We start from the raw sequence: 13,864 nt of genomic DNA, 5'->3' as shown, positions 1-13,864 counted from the left end.
AGAGAAGGACAACTTGACTTCATTTCATCCAGGCTGCAACTGTGGATAGGGAAGGGGGAAACTAACCTTAACTCAGTAAAGGCTGCCACTGTGCGTGAACTGCACGACCGCGAACTGGAGAACAGCAAAACGTCCTCGTGCTAAGAGCGCCTATGATAAGCACTTCCGTGCAATGAGATTTTCTGCAGGAACATGAAGGCAGAACTTAACTTTAGCCTGGTGAAGGCTGCCACTGTGCGTGAACTGCACGAGTGTGGATTGGGTGCGATAAGTACGTTCCATTCGCATGGGACAACAGAGGCTCACTCGAATACGGCTCGCCGGCGCCAAGGGGATCTCCGGTTAGCGCGAAGAATTTACAAAAGACGCAGACTTGAATGTGAAGAACGTTACATTCGCAAGGGACTCGACAGAACCTTACCCGAATACGGCTCTCCGGCGCCAAATTCTCTTCGATTAGCGCGAAGAATTTGCAAATAGAAAACAACATGCACTTGTCAAATATCAGACAACACAATTGCTACGCAATGCACACTCCCCCAATTTTGGTTTTCGAAGTCGGGTATACTTCGCTCTGGGGTACATAGAGATGATCCAGTTCCATTGTACTCCCCGAATTCTGAACATAAAGCATTGTGAGAAGGAAACTTACTTAGTAAGTAACGTACTTAGTACTTAGTACTTAGTTTGATATTGCGCACAGAATTACATAATATGAGCGCCCCGTGACCTGCCGTGACATGAACCGTCGTGGTGGCGGTGGCGGGGCCGTCTTTTCTCCGCACGTGACCATTCTCATTCATGGAAAGCACGCTTGTGCAATCATAGGTATGCCTAAATAAAGTAATAGGTGGTGAGCGAGACGGATCGCCTTGGCATTTTCATACTTCGGACTACTGGGGGACTTTCCGTAGCATAAATCATAAATGGAAACTCTTGCTTTCATTGCGGTCTATCGAAGAGAATTTGGCGCCGGAGAGCCGTATTCGGGTAAGGTTCTGTCGAGTCCCTTGCGAATGTAACGTTCTTCACATTCAAGTCTGCGTCTTTTGTAAATTCTTCGCGCTAACCGGAGATCCCCTTGGCGCCGGCGAGCCGTATTCGAGTGAGCCTCTGTTGTCCCATGCGAATGGAACGTACTTATCGCACCCAATCCACACTCGTGCAGTTCACGCACAGTGGCAGCCTTCACCAGGCTAAAGTTAAGTTCTGCCTTCATGTTCCTGCAGAAAATCTCATTGCACGGAAGTGCTTATCATAGGCGCTCTTAGCACGAGGACGTTTTGCTGTTCTCCAGTTCGCGGTCGTGCAGTTCACGCACAGTGGCAGCCTTTACTGAGTTAAGGTTAGTTTCCCCCTTCCCTATCCACAGTTGCAGCCTGGATGAAATTGAAGTCAAGTTGTCCCTTCTCTGATTCATGATGGCCCACTACCATCTCGGGATAACTCCATTACACGATGTCGGCACGAAAAATTTCCATTTCTCTCAATTCACGGCCGTGCAGTTCGCAACCGTACCCTTTTCAAAGCTGAAGTTAAGTTGCCCCTTCTCTGGTTCACGATTGCCTATTACCACCGGCAGTTATTTGTTATTCCACTACACGATGTTAGCATGAGGATGTCGTTTCCAACTCACCACCGTGCAGCTCGCAGTTATGTAGTTTGAGACCCCAAACACTTGGCAGACACACTTGGCTCGTTTGGGCGATTTTACTCTCATTGCGACTTTAAAAGGCAGCGTTCCCTTCCGTTGCAGAGCATCCACGAAAACTTCTCCTGCTCTACACAGTTTCCCCTTCGATCCTCACAACTCAAGTAACAATGCCGTGTACGCCTTGTTGCTGCTCCAAATGTTTGATGCCATACCGACATATCGCTTACCACAGATATCTCTACCGACAACTACATTGTTCTTTGTCACGGATTCGTCGGCACCGACAGCATGATGGGTCTCAGCTACTTCAATGGCGTAAAGGATGATTTGACCAGCCGAGGCTGCAAAGTGATTGTGCCGAAAGTTAGCATGACAGGCAGTATCGACGAGAGGGCCAAGCAGCTCGACTTGCAGATCGAGGACTTGCTTAACCTCCGTTCTAGTTCGGCCAAGCCCGGCCTCCATCTCATTTGTCAGTCATCTCCTTTTCCTTTTTTTCTCGTACAGGTCCTGATGTTTTGTCGAATCAGGCCATAGTATGGGTGGCCTCGACGCCAGACGTCTGGTCCACTTTTCAGGACTCAGATATAATGTACTGTCCATCACCACGGTATCGACGCCCCACTACGGATCACCCATCGCTTCGTTGTCCGAAAGCTTGGGTGAGCGGCAATACGCGTCCCCATCGATGTCTCCACTGAGTCCATGGTTTTTCAGGCTTCGTCAGTAGATTGTCGTGCCAACTCCTGCTTAGCTGTCTGTCGGGGTCTGGAAAGGCCATGAATGATATGACGCCGGAGCACATGGAAAACTTCAATGCTCGCTACAAAAATGTCCCGGGAATCAAGTATTACAGCGTTACGTCGAAGTTTCAGCCATTCGTCAATCACATCTTTTAGTACGTCTGCCTTTTGTTTCTGCCAAATTGGCGGCTCATGGGATGGACGACAGCATCTCCAATAAATTCATCAAGAAAGGCTCCAGCTCCAAATATCCCAAGGCTTTTGGAGAGAATGACGGAATGGTCGCTGTCAACTCCGCAAAATGGGTACGTGGTGACGGGTCTCAGCATCTCCTCATTTCGCTCAACACTTGGAGTAGGGTGAGTTCCTCGGTGTTGTAAGCGACGAAACCAGCCACTTCGGCATTGTATGTCTCCCAGTTATTCTCTTCTACATATCTCATCGACGAGTTCCCTACTAGATTGGCTGGGGAATCATGGGCATCCTGGCGGGCGACTCGAACTACGACGCCAAAGACATGTATCGCTGGCTCGTGGACAACGTTGCCAGGAAGGTCGAAGGCAAAGCAGAATGATGGGTTTGGCCGGAATGACGGCACGCTAGGCGGGTCTTTAGTTTCTTTCGATCTTGTTTCTTTCTCGATCTCGTATATCTCTCAATTTGGTTCCTTCCAGGAGTTAGCTGGCGCCGGCGCCCTTTCCATGTTTGTGTGCACTTCTATACCTAGTTGTTTGATATATGTATCCACTGATTCCTTGTCACACGAACATTGGGGCGCCATGTGAGACGACATAATGCATCCAGCCAAGGTCTAGATGTCGCAAATGGAGGGTAAATAATCTGAACGATCGACAAACTCTGATTCCAGCTCAAACAAGTAAACTACTTGTCACAATCCGGCTCCGTGCCACGACATCCAGACGTTGCATCCAAAATCTGACCAGTGTGATACTCCGTTGACTCGAGTAACGAAAGCCACGATGGCGACTGACGATGCTAAGCCCGCTCGCCTCGACCACGCCGAACAGACTCTACCCTCAGGCTGACACCTTCAAGGTTTAAACTCCTCTCCAGGCCCAACGCGTCCTGTAGCAACGGGTACTCGCTGTCTCCCAAAACCGTGACCGTCTCGAGTGAAGGAAGTCCCTTTGATATCGACTGCAAAGACGCCTCCAAATTTCCATAGTCTGGGGCGCTGCTTGCTGCGGAGATGGGCACGGAAATGGATATGGTCCGGACACCAATAGGAAGGAAAGGTGCTGCCTTGGTAAAAACATCCCAATCGGTATGAACACTTCGTAACGATTGATACAATGGCAAGGAAGATTCAAACGAAAACGGCCAGCAATCCTCGATCCAGAGCTCTTCGAGACATTCAGCTAGAAAATTTGGAAGCTCGAAGTTATTCGCTCGGAAGGGGTGACGAGTGTCAAATAATTCAAGACATTTCAACCTTGCATTTGACCGTGGTAATATCTGGGTTAGATCCTCGTCCAAGAGGATACAGCGTTCTAATCGAAGCTTCGTGAGCTGCGAAAACTCAGGCCAGATGGAGTCGGCACTCGAATTTGTCTGTGAACTACCAAAGTGAAACCCATCGAGAGTGAGTTCTCGCAGAGCAAAAAATCGGGCTGGTCTGGGGCTGCAAAGCATGGAGTTTACGTCGGTGACACGAATGGATCGTAGATATGTGCGCTCCGACAGATCCGCGAAAAGATCAATCTACAACGCAGAGACATAACTTGGGTTAAAATCACGTCCGCCTGCGAATAGCAGGAGATGCTCGCCTCAGCTACGATATCGATTTCCTGGACCAAGTCGCAAGCTTTAAAGATGTCGGCGGACAGCTGTAGTAACCGATCATCAGTGGCAGTTGACGGCGTTGGCCGCGATATAGAAAGGTCTGTTGGCGCTTTTCTTCGGCTGTGCGGCAGGTGCAGGACCTTGACCCATGTTCCAAATAAGGGATTGGACCGAAGGGTGCGATGTAGAATTTCACACTGCTTCGTTGTCTGTAGAATGATCCGTTCGTACAGAACTTCTGTAGCTGGGCCGCGCCAAGACACGCAAACGAGAGGGGCCGAAACAAGACCAACATCCAAGATGTGTGACTGGCAGGGAGAAGAGGCGAGAACGGTAGAAGAGAACAAGTCTAATGGTAACAAGCAGGGTAGAGGTATCTTGCGAAGGATCATCACAATGATCTCTGGAGGGAGTCTTGCAGCGATAGCGAGCTGCGTCCCTCTGTGCACATGCTAGAGTAATTGTAGCGCAAGTAAGACAACGAAATATATTTCAGAGACATTACCTTGATGCGAATCCCCACCTCGGACGGTTGCCTCTCTGATTTGAAGAACGACATGAGATACCGGAGCATTACTATTGGCACGATTTGGATGACAACTCGAACTCGTGCGAGACTAATATTAATGAAAGATAGCGTGCAGTGCATCACTGCGAAAGTCCTAGAATACTTGAGTCTTAAGAAATAACAATCTCCGGGGACTCGTCGGTAGCTCACCATCGTACCAATTTTGGAAGTCTGGCGCTCCGATTTGAAGAAAGAGTAAGCGATGTTGGCATAGCAGGGGGTTTGACAGCCTTTGTGGAGGTACGACGGGACGTCATCCTACTAATAAGTACCTACTAGTGTGTGCATCTGTTTGGTACCCTAGAAGTTTCACACCCCACCTATCGAAGTTGGCCAGAACCAACAGCTCCTCGCAGTTCCAGTGCTTCTCAAGCAGCTCGCTATAGACCGCAAAGCTTATCTGCTCTGCGCCGCTTGGGTTTCCCTTGGACCTGTCGACGTCTTCATGCCCAATCCGTCCAAATATGCCTGAACATATGCGAATGAGTCCCTACGATGGATCCAAATACTTTGACCATGTTCGCAGTACGTACATATAAACCGTGCTTAGCAGGTTCCTGACTTTAGGACCAGCGCTATTTTTGCTATTCCCTACGATTCAGCACAAGCCGTCGGGCGTCGAGGCAATGGGGCTGACAACAAGCATGAGCCACCTCGGAATCCCCCCAACTTGTGTGCGTCACGGGCAGTGTTTTCAAAATACATTTACACCACATGGGGGGCGTGAACCGCTGTCGAGTGTGTTAGCACTGCATAACCACGGTGCACCTTTCTGCTTCACTCTTTTGTCAGACACGTAGCACCCACCTTTACGAGCTGCCTACGCCTCAGCACAAGGCATCTGGTGTTAAGGCATCAGTGGAGCTGACTCACTATCGCCCCTACAGCGACCTTTACGGGTGCCTATTCGACGTCGAGGTATTAATAGAGCTGACTGGCTACTACCCCTATACGAGTTGCCTAGGCCTCAGCGTAAGGCGTTAGGCGTTAATGGCACCGACTGACACCCACCCCTGAGCCGACCTTCACAAGTTGTCTACGCCTCAGTGCAAGGCGTCCGGCGTTGAGACAATGGCACTGACTGACTACCACCCGCACACACGAGAACCGCGTTTTCACTTTGTGCGTGGACGCTTTCGTGAGTGTACTAGCGTTGTATGTACCTTTCCGTGACAGTCTTTTTATCAGATATATTTCCTGATGCGAAGTTTTATCGAAGGGGTTAGCCGGATAAGATCGCACAGTAGGAGAGTGACCTGTGAACGCTACAAGCTATGGGATCGAGTCTGAAGGCCTAGCTTTAGGACAAACCTAGGACCGCCTATGCACCTACGTTCGTTCAACACAGCGATCCCAAGTTACGGTATTAGTCGGTATCGGGCATGATGAGCTTCGCTCATTGGGAGCCACTCGGCAACCTTCGAAAGTCTTATGAATCACTACGGCCATTTCGAACACCTTCATGAATGCTCAGTAACTCGCCGCTCTCCTGCACCTTTTGCTGAGTCCAGTGTCGTGACGGAGCTGGTGGCAACCGAATCCGGGCTCGCACTCGTGTTTTTTTTCCTCGATATGCTGAACAAGGCTGAATTGTTCGTACCTGTTTTCGTGTCAACTTTCTCACTCGTGGTGGGATACTTGAGTATGAGTTCGGTTTCTCAAGGCTGAAAGTCTTAGCCTTCGCGGGAACTATTACTAGGCACTATCGCACCACACATTCACGACATCGAACAGGTTCGCTCATTTCCAAAGCCTCCCGACGTCCGTGAACGACCGTGTAATTCCCACTCACGTCCCATACACCAAAGGTTTCCTTTTCATTTCGTGTCAGTACGGCGAAGCTTCAGAGGTCATGGATTTCGTCCTGGTGATTACCCGCGGTACTTACATCTAAATATCTTTTGTCGACTCTTCGAGGTATCTGTCACACAAGGTCACTGCGACATCGGCAATTCAAGTATCAAAACTCTTGCAAACGCAAATCTCGCTGTTTGACCGCACGATCCACAGAGGACATACTCCTGGAAATTCACGCCTCTTAGAATCCGGATTTCGTGTGGCAGGTGAAGCCTCTATATCGTATTTTTGCAAAAGCATTTTATATCAGGGGGCATTGAGGCTGTTCAGAAGGTCGCTGGGATATTGAGAGTCGAAGAGTGAAGGTATGGATCTGTGAATGCGAGGGAAGCGGAATAGGAAGGGGACTTCAGTGCGTCGTAATTGGAGGTACGGTCGATTGATGTAATTGAATGTTTCTCCGCTGCAGATTTTTAGGGTGAGTATGTCCCTGGGGCTCGAAAGTCGAGCGTGACGCAGTATAGGTACAGGCGATGATTTACTATTTACAAAAAAGGACATCCTCACAAGTTTACGAGGTTCTGCCTGCTTGTCACTAGCTTCCTGTGACATAGGCTGTCGCTTTGACTCCCAAGCTCATATGTTCCGTGCGCTGCCGCAGCGAAAACAAAGTATAACATAGAGCCTGAATACACGACTTGCTTAATATGTGAAAATGGGGGACAGCAGGTAAATGTGAGTGTACAGGCTACCCTTGGCCTGGTCCTTGCGCATGCAAGTTCAGTGCCTACTGGCCATCCAAGGATACCCATGGTCGGAGGATTCCATAGACGTCATGAAGAGAAGTCTACAAGAGACAAGGAAATGGGTTTGCGCTTCGCATGCACGGATGGAACACGTACTGGATCAGATGTGCGCACAGTCAAATTAAACATCAGTGGAACGTTCTTCAATTCTAGTAGGCAATACTCATGTAGCGAGTTGTACAATGAGATCAACCATCGGCCATTTGGTAGACGCGCAGCATCGAACTTCGACAATGTCACTTGCAAAGCGGGTCGGCCCTCGAGTCTTCGAGCGCGAAGCCATTCCACGAACCTAATTCCGGGATGGTTGTGGTCGACCATTTCGAGGGACAAGTGCTCGAGGTGCGTCCAGCGGTCTGCAATGGACAGAGTGCCACCTTCCTGTTCCGCTAAGCAAAAGGCCTGGAATGCAGGCACGTTCACTTCTATATGATGTACACCAGGAAACGTCGCACAGACAGCTGCAGCGTCGCCAATGTCCGCACCGTTAAGAGAGCTCCTAGGATGCCGAAGGCAGAGATGCTGAACGTTTGGGAACTTATCCGAAAGGTCCGTGAATATTCCCGACCATCTGGTGGTGAGCTGCAGAGGCGAGTAGGCGAAATAACCGAGGTTTGGGGCCACAATGGCCGCCAAAAATGACTGGGGATCCTCGAGCATGACCGTCAGAGACTCGAGAAGTGGCAAGTGGATACTGTCAAGAGGTAGGGCTCCACAGCTTGATCCAGTCATTGTGAGCATTCGAAGTGACATTATCGATGGCAAAGGTGCTGTCAATGGAGAACACCGCAGCCTAAGGGATTTGAGGCTAGCAGCAACCGAGAAGTTATCAAGTCCGATGTTATTCCCAAGGTCCAAATATTCAAGTGCATGAGCATTTCGCGAATGCAAAAATGGTGGATAGTCCAATTTTTGTGTCACATATATGGAGACATGTTTCAAAGAGGGAAACATCACGTTCCAAACGCTTTTGATGATGCCTTGTTCCACGTCTTTGTTGTTATTCTGAATTATGAGGCTACGCCAGCGGTATCCACAAGAGATAACGAGACCAAGAAGTTCAAAGAACTTCGGCAATTGGTCCCGGGAAAGCCACCACCGTATTTGGATGTTGAGTGGACATTCACGACTTCTCTTCACGTACACTCTCATGAGAGAGGGAGACCATGAGGGACATATCGCAATAGTGGTCCAGAAACCTGGAGACGTCAAAATCACGTCTCTCCAACGACGTGACACACTAGCCAACCGCCTCTTGGCGCGTAGTGGGGCACCATCCAGGAGACCATATTCATCGTCTGCCAAATGGATTATCTGGTAAAGAACTGTGATAGGAAGACGGTTAATAGAGGGTTTGGTAACGTGCTTGAGAAGTTGGTCGATCCTGTTCCTCTGCACCTGAACAGCAGTGCGAACGTTTCGAAGGCGTTCGAACAGTTGCCGTTCTTGCTCTTCCAACAGTGTCAGTTCGGCTCGGGCTTCAGCAAGATCATCCATAGATGCGTCACTGTGATAGTAATTACTGTCAGTGTTATCTACGGGAAGTTCAAAGGATGATGAGACCTGAAGCTGAAAACTGAAGTAAAGCGCGTGATTCGAGTGACTGACGAAGGAGGCAGTGCGCCACGCCCATACGGAGGGCCGGTTTCGCTTACTGTCGATTCTTACGTTTGCTACCGACAGTCACGTGGCGCTACAAGGTTCTTTGGTCTCGTAGCCCATGGCCCAGGAAATTCTATTCCTGGTGAGGGACCTCAAGATTGCATATGCGAGGTCACTGGACTGCCTGGTGGTTCATTGTCAACCACTCTGATGCATCCCAACACTTTTCGACCGTGGTCATAGTACGTACGTCATACATACGTGCTCCGGTAGACACTAACGGTTTCAACACCATTTTTCTATTCCCTACACTTCAGCTCAAGGCGTCCCGCGTTGAGGCAATAGGACTGAAAACGACCTGCGTATAACGTGAACCACGTTCAAGTCCTAGCTGCCGATTACGTCAGTGCTATATGGCTGTGGTGCACACTCATTTATCAGACGCTACCTTGACGCTGAGCTTTAAAGAAAAATCTTGTCGTCTGAGATTATACAGTTGGAAGGTGACCCAACTGGGTATTTCGTCGGCACAATGTTACTTGTTTTGAGCACCAGCTGTTACAATATAAGTAGGTATCTTCCACGATGCGTCAAACGTCGTGGCCCTCGTTGCCTTATGTGATTTCAGAATGCTAGGAGGACGGCATCCTTCAAAAGTCTTACGAAATACTACGACCATTCGAACACTTTCATAACTGCTTAAGACACCGATTTAACTTTGCTATCGTACACACGAGACACATGCGGGCGACGCTGTCTTTTCAATTCTACCCTGTTACGGTGAGGACATCCTTGCCGACCCGCATCTTCGACCCTTCCAGGGTCTACCATGTTGCTCAATCGGAATCACGGTCAGGCCAGGTCGGAAGATGACGCGGTGGGTAGATCCTCCGAAGTGGAACTTGCCCAACTTAATACCTTTCTCGAACCTCCGATCCTGCCGAACAACCATGTTGCAGGTAGACACCTCACCCAAGCCAACACCCACGAAGCACATTGGGCCAACGGGCTCCTCATCAATGCACGTGTGGATGTGTTCAAGACAAAGTCCTGCGAACGGGAAACGACGTCCTGATCCCTTTTTGTTATCGTCCAAGCAAGCAGCATAGTAGGTTGGATGTAGATTAGCGTGCGCCGCGCCCGAAATAAGGCGTATCTCCACGACAGTGACTTTCACAGGGTTGCGCCAGCGGTGATAGTCAAGAGATCCAAGCATAGCCTGTAATAGAGTCCCCCCCACAACTTGAAACTGATCTGCAAGCATGTGGCTGAATGGGTAAGCACGTTCCCTTTGGAGGCGACGACGAAGTCGCTCTACACTCATCTTCCCCTATGCGATCATATCTACAAGCATCGTGATCGTGCTCCTTGCCTCTGGCCTGGATGTTCCAAGGTATTGCATTGGGGAAACGTCGTCCATCACATTATAGAACGTCTTCTTCGTGTGAAGATACAATGCAAATATTGCGTAAAAACGTACAAAAGAAATGGGGATTTCAGAGCCCACACGAATGGTTGTGTTGAGGTGATCTTTTCACATGTTCATTTGAGGAATTGTCAAATTGATCTCCTCCGGATTGACACAGCAACTTAACGCAAAGTCAGCGGAAGGTGCCTACATGCCTCACACAATGTGAGGTCAATTCGACGAGGAAGTGGACGGTCGCAAGGTCGCACTTTGTTGGCGGTAGACTACTTGGTTAGTGATGACACAGTTTATACTACAAAACCCTTTCCAAGCCCTTGTCATGTGTATACCACCGTGTGTTAAGACGGGAATCACCTAGATCCGCCTTCACCAAAGAGTATGGATTATAATCTGCGCGATTAGGGAACGACGAAACACCCATCCATGAGGAAAGGGTACGAACACACGTATGTGGTTACAGAATTCGTGATCATCGAGCGAGGACCTAGGACGCACAGCTCCGACACCAGTACCAAAGGCACACGTTCGCATCACAGAAATCAGGAATATACCATCCATTTGCGCCCCATGACTGCACGTCAGTGCCTCCAGACCAATACTTAGAGACATAATTAACTGACCATTGTATAGGCGATATAAGTACTTGGCGAGTTTACATATCTGTATCGGATAACTTCGACCCGACATCAAACGCGCAGTCCCGTGGTAATGAAAGCTGTCCAAATGATGAAAGGTCGAGGATTATGAGTCTCCGACTGATTTGCGGATGGCCCCACGTACCAGGTGGTACTCCCAGATTGGAGATATCCAGACGGTACAAGAAACAGCACGGTTCAAGCACGGCTTACTATTCCCTATTCCAAACACGCCTCCCCTCGGGTGAACAGTCCCTTAGTTTCTTCTGGTTACGAGAGAACGATAACAGGGAACGAATGCGGCAGCAATCCTTCTGCGCGGGAGAACTGGTGAATCATGAAGTATGTCTGGGCTAGCCAGAGTGCATCGTTCCGATCGTCTGTATTTCGGATTGGGCAATTAAGCAGAAGAAGATTCAATTTGAAGTACTCGTCCTCGAGGATTTCGTCGCCCCAGAACGAAGCCGTCCCGTACAGATGCTGCATCAATGCGTCATTCTTCCACAGCCTCATCCCGTCGACCATTCCCCATTCGCCATCTTCCGATTCTCCTCCCAATTCTGAGTCGTGAAAGACATCCGGCCGTGTGATTTGCGGGTGGATGACGACTGATGCTGCGTTTGGCAGGCCGATGATGCCTCAGGGACGATCTTGGAGAGTTATGAAGCCTAGAGCAATTCAGGTCCAAAGCATATGGATAGGCATTGCTCATTTCGTCGGTGAGAGCTCACTATGTGTTGTGGGCCTAGGGAGAAAGACGAGCCGATCGAGCTTCGGTTCTGGGCCACCGAAGGTAAGTGCGGGACTGCGAAGACAACAACTTGATTACTAGGCAACGAACGACAATCTATGATTAATATTGCTGATTTATGCTGGTGTGCTTCAGTTCCCCATTATATGTACTTGCAACATCTGAACTTTCATGCAAGCTGTGGTAGACTTCAAGGTGAAGGTTAGTGGCCACAGACCCTGGTATCTCTCTTGTCATCGGCACCCAACCCATCACCTATTGGTCGGTCACCAATGAGATGGTGGTGGACGCTGCTCTGATATGATGCCGACGTACCTGCGATGCCCTGTTGAACGCAGTACTTGATAGTTCCTTTTTAAGCTTCTCACGCACCGGAAGTGTGTCAAGCAAAGTCTGTCGATGTTCATTATCGGTATGATGATGATACAGGCCTGAAAAAGAAACTCACGTTGGAGTAGATTCGACCAACTGGAACGCCGAACATGCCATAGAAGTTTGCATTTGGAAGCAGCAGGAAAGTGATCAACTCGCCCAAGGAGAATATAATTGCAAACAAGCCGGTTTGGATAGCCCCGCGTATCAAACGCCTGAGCACGCTGTCCGTCGTGGGCAAACCCGACTTCGCACGAGCGAGAATAATAGATAATGTAACTAGGAGGTGTGACAAAAATTGGTGGCAAAGTCATGGGACGGGACACAGATGCTGACCGGTTAAGAATGTGTCCACGATCACTTGCATCACAATCCAGGCTGTCGCAAGGCCATTGATTACGTGGCATATCAGCAAGCCTGAGGAAAAATAACCGTGTCAATATCATTCTGCACGGCAATCGGAACAAGAACAACCTACACATGGATGAACCATGCTTCGATACCACAAGCTATTCCAAGACCAAATGTGGGGAGAGCCATCGTGATGACAATACCGTACATTACTTTGTTGTGGGTAAGGCGGTATATCCTGTGCCAACGACTGTAAGCAGCTTGGCAACGCTGTTGTGGACACATACCGGTCACCGAGAAATGTTTGTGTTACAAGTGCAGCAGCAGCAGTTAGTCAATGTAATGGAAGAGCGGGTGACAACTCCTCACACTGCAATGTGGTTGGATTTGTGTAGTTCGCAACCCTAACAGGAGATTTGATACCCCTTGAAGCATGAGAGGGCCCAGACGCACATGTACACCCAAACCATATAGATTAACCTGAAGAACACTGTGAGGATGCTTACTGACGCAGCCCCTACCACATGAGACTTACGCTATACTATGAACTATGTCAAGGACGAGCAAGAATGCCACCACACATCTGCGAATAGGACGTGAGCAAGAGCAGCATATCAGCGGGGAATGACAAAGACTTCACGGCAAGTCGATCGTTGAAATCTATGGGTAAGATATGGGTGATGGGAACGCCTGTAACAGGAATTGTACTCACCCGCTCGGTAATATAATGCGAATTGGTATGTGACGATCCCATACAAATAGGTATTGACTTCAGTGGTGGGCGGTCAGCATTGCAGTAGGTATTACAAATAGAAACATGGTACGCACAAAGAATCCCTATTAGAAGAGGACCTGATTGTGTCAACTTGATCAGCTCGAAAAGCTAAACAGGATAGCCTACCTAGAATCTGGTCATGTGGGCCCATGGGGGAAGACTGAGAAACAACGAACTTGAGCCTAGCGAAGAACCTCTGTGTCTGGCCTTACTATATTCTGCCTCAGGCTCGACAACCCTAGGCGCTGTAAACTTTTTTTCTTCACTGATGCGGACTTCCAGCTGTCATACAAACCCCTCGTGAGGCTAACCTAGGCTAACCAATATAATTGTTATCGTCCCGAAATTGTTCGGATCCGTCGTGCATACGTGAATGCATAGTGGTGTTCAAGTTTTTGTAAACCATAGTCGAAGGACTGAGTAGACTAAATACAAGTTATGTCTAGTACCAATACCTAAATTGATATTTGATACTGGAAGGTGACATGCTGAGCGAGACATCAGTGTGTTGGTATAAATGAGCTGCCAGACTGGACACAAAAAAGGTAATCTTCAAGACCACTATACATTGATCTTTA

The 13,864-nt window shown here is 49.0% G+C and overlaps 4 protein-coding genes across 4 annotated transcripts; 1 reads left to right on the top strand and 3 right to left on the bottom strand.

Moving 5' to 3' along the window:
• Positions 1-1,945: 1,945 nt before the first annotated feature.
• On the top strand, positions 1,946-2,971 carry F5J12DRAFT_898007 (Alpha/Beta hydrolase protein; the record flags this gene model as incomplete). The annotated part of the gene is made up of 6 exons (XM_051748077.1): positions 1,946-2,126; positions 2,185-2,316; positions 2,372-2,552; positions 2,606-2,702; positions 2,756-2,803; positions 2,858-2,971. 6 exons carry the CDS (start codon positions 1,946-1,948, stop codon positions 2,969-2,971), a joined length of 753 nt encoding a protein of 250 aa, XP_051594997.1.
• Positions 2,972-3,167: 196 nt separating this feature from the next.
• Positions 3,168-4,998, bottom strand: F5J12DRAFT_864697 (uncharacterized protein). The gene is made up of 4 exons (XM_051747016.1): positions 4,919-4,998; positions 4,706-4,862; positions 4,185-4,652; positions 3,168-4,119 (listed from the first exon to the last, which is right to left on the bottom strand). Exons 1-4 carry the CDS (start codon positions 4,978-4,980, stop codon positions 3,394-3,396), a joined length of 1,413 nt encoding a protein of 470 aa, XP_051594996.1. The 5' UTR covers positions 4,981-4,998; the 3' UTR covers positions 3,168-3,393.
• Positions 4,999-7,040: 2,042 nt separating this feature from the next.
• On the bottom strand, positions 7,041-8,990 carry F5J12DRAFT_864691 (uncharacterized protein). The gene is made up of 3 exons (XM_051747015.1): positions 8,935-8,990; positions 7,468-8,878; positions 7,041-7,412 (listed from the first exon to the last, which is right to left on the bottom strand). Exons 2-3 carry the CDS (start codon positions 8,866-8,868, stop codon positions 7,353-7,355), a joined length of 1,461 nt encoding a protein of 486 aa, XP_051594995.1. The 5' UTR covers positions 8,869-8,878; positions 8,935-8,990; the 3' UTR covers positions 7,041-7,352.
• Positions 8,991-11,180: 2,190 nt separating this feature from the next.
• Positions 11,181-12,721, bottom strand: F5J12DRAFT_969072 (uncharacterized protein; the record flags this gene model as incomplete). The annotated part of the gene is made up of 7 exons (XM_051750049.1): positions 11,181-11,675; positions 11,769-11,842; positions 12,006-12,043; positions 12,104-12,181; positions 12,237-12,439; positions 12,561-12,577; positions 12,639-12,721. 7 exons carry the CDS (start codon positions 12,719-12,721, stop codon positions 11,308-11,310), a joined length of 861 nt encoding a protein of 286 aa, XP_051594994.1. The 3' UTR covers positions 11,181-11,307.
• Between the last annotated feature and the right edge of the window lie 1,143 nt (positions 12,722-13,864).

The sequence above is a fragment of the Pisolithus orientalis genome, assembly GCF_024613125.1.
Source record: "Pisolithus orientalis strain OTSU chromosome Unknown F5J12scaffold_64, whole genome shotgun sequence".
NCBI lineage: Eukaryota > Fungi > Basidiomycota > Agaricomycetes > Boletales > Pisolithaceae > Pisolithus > Pisolithus orientalis.
Note: the sequence above shows the minus strand (reverse complement) of the source record. Positions and strands in the feature narration are given on the sequence as shown.

What these genes read in the sequence shown, in the direction of transcription:
- F5J12DRAFT_864697 (XM_051747016.1), bottom strand. Translation starts at nt 4,980, where the DNA reads ATGCCAACATCGCTTACTCTTTCTTCAAATCGGAGCGCCAGACTTCCA. An exon ending in CTTCCAAAATTGGTACGATG is followed by an intron (nt 4,863 to 4,918) that starts GTGAGCTACCGA and finishes CAAGTATTCTAG; the next exon opens with GACTTTCGCAGTGATGCACT. An exon ending in AAATCGATATCGTAGCTGAG is followed by an intron (nt 4,120 to 4,184) that starts GCGAGCATCTCC and finishes TCTGCGTTGTAG; the next exon opens with ATTGATCTTTTCGCGGATCT.
- F5J12DRAFT_864691 (XM_051747015.1), bottom strand. Translation starts at nt 8,868, where the DNA reads ATGGATGATCTTGCTGAAGCCCGAGCCGAACTGACACTGTTGGAAGAG. An exon ending in CTGTGCGCACATCTGATCCA is followed by an intron (nt 7,413 to 7,467) that starts GTACGTGTTCCA and finishes TGTCTCTTGTAG; the next exon opens with ACTTCTCTTCATGACGTCTA.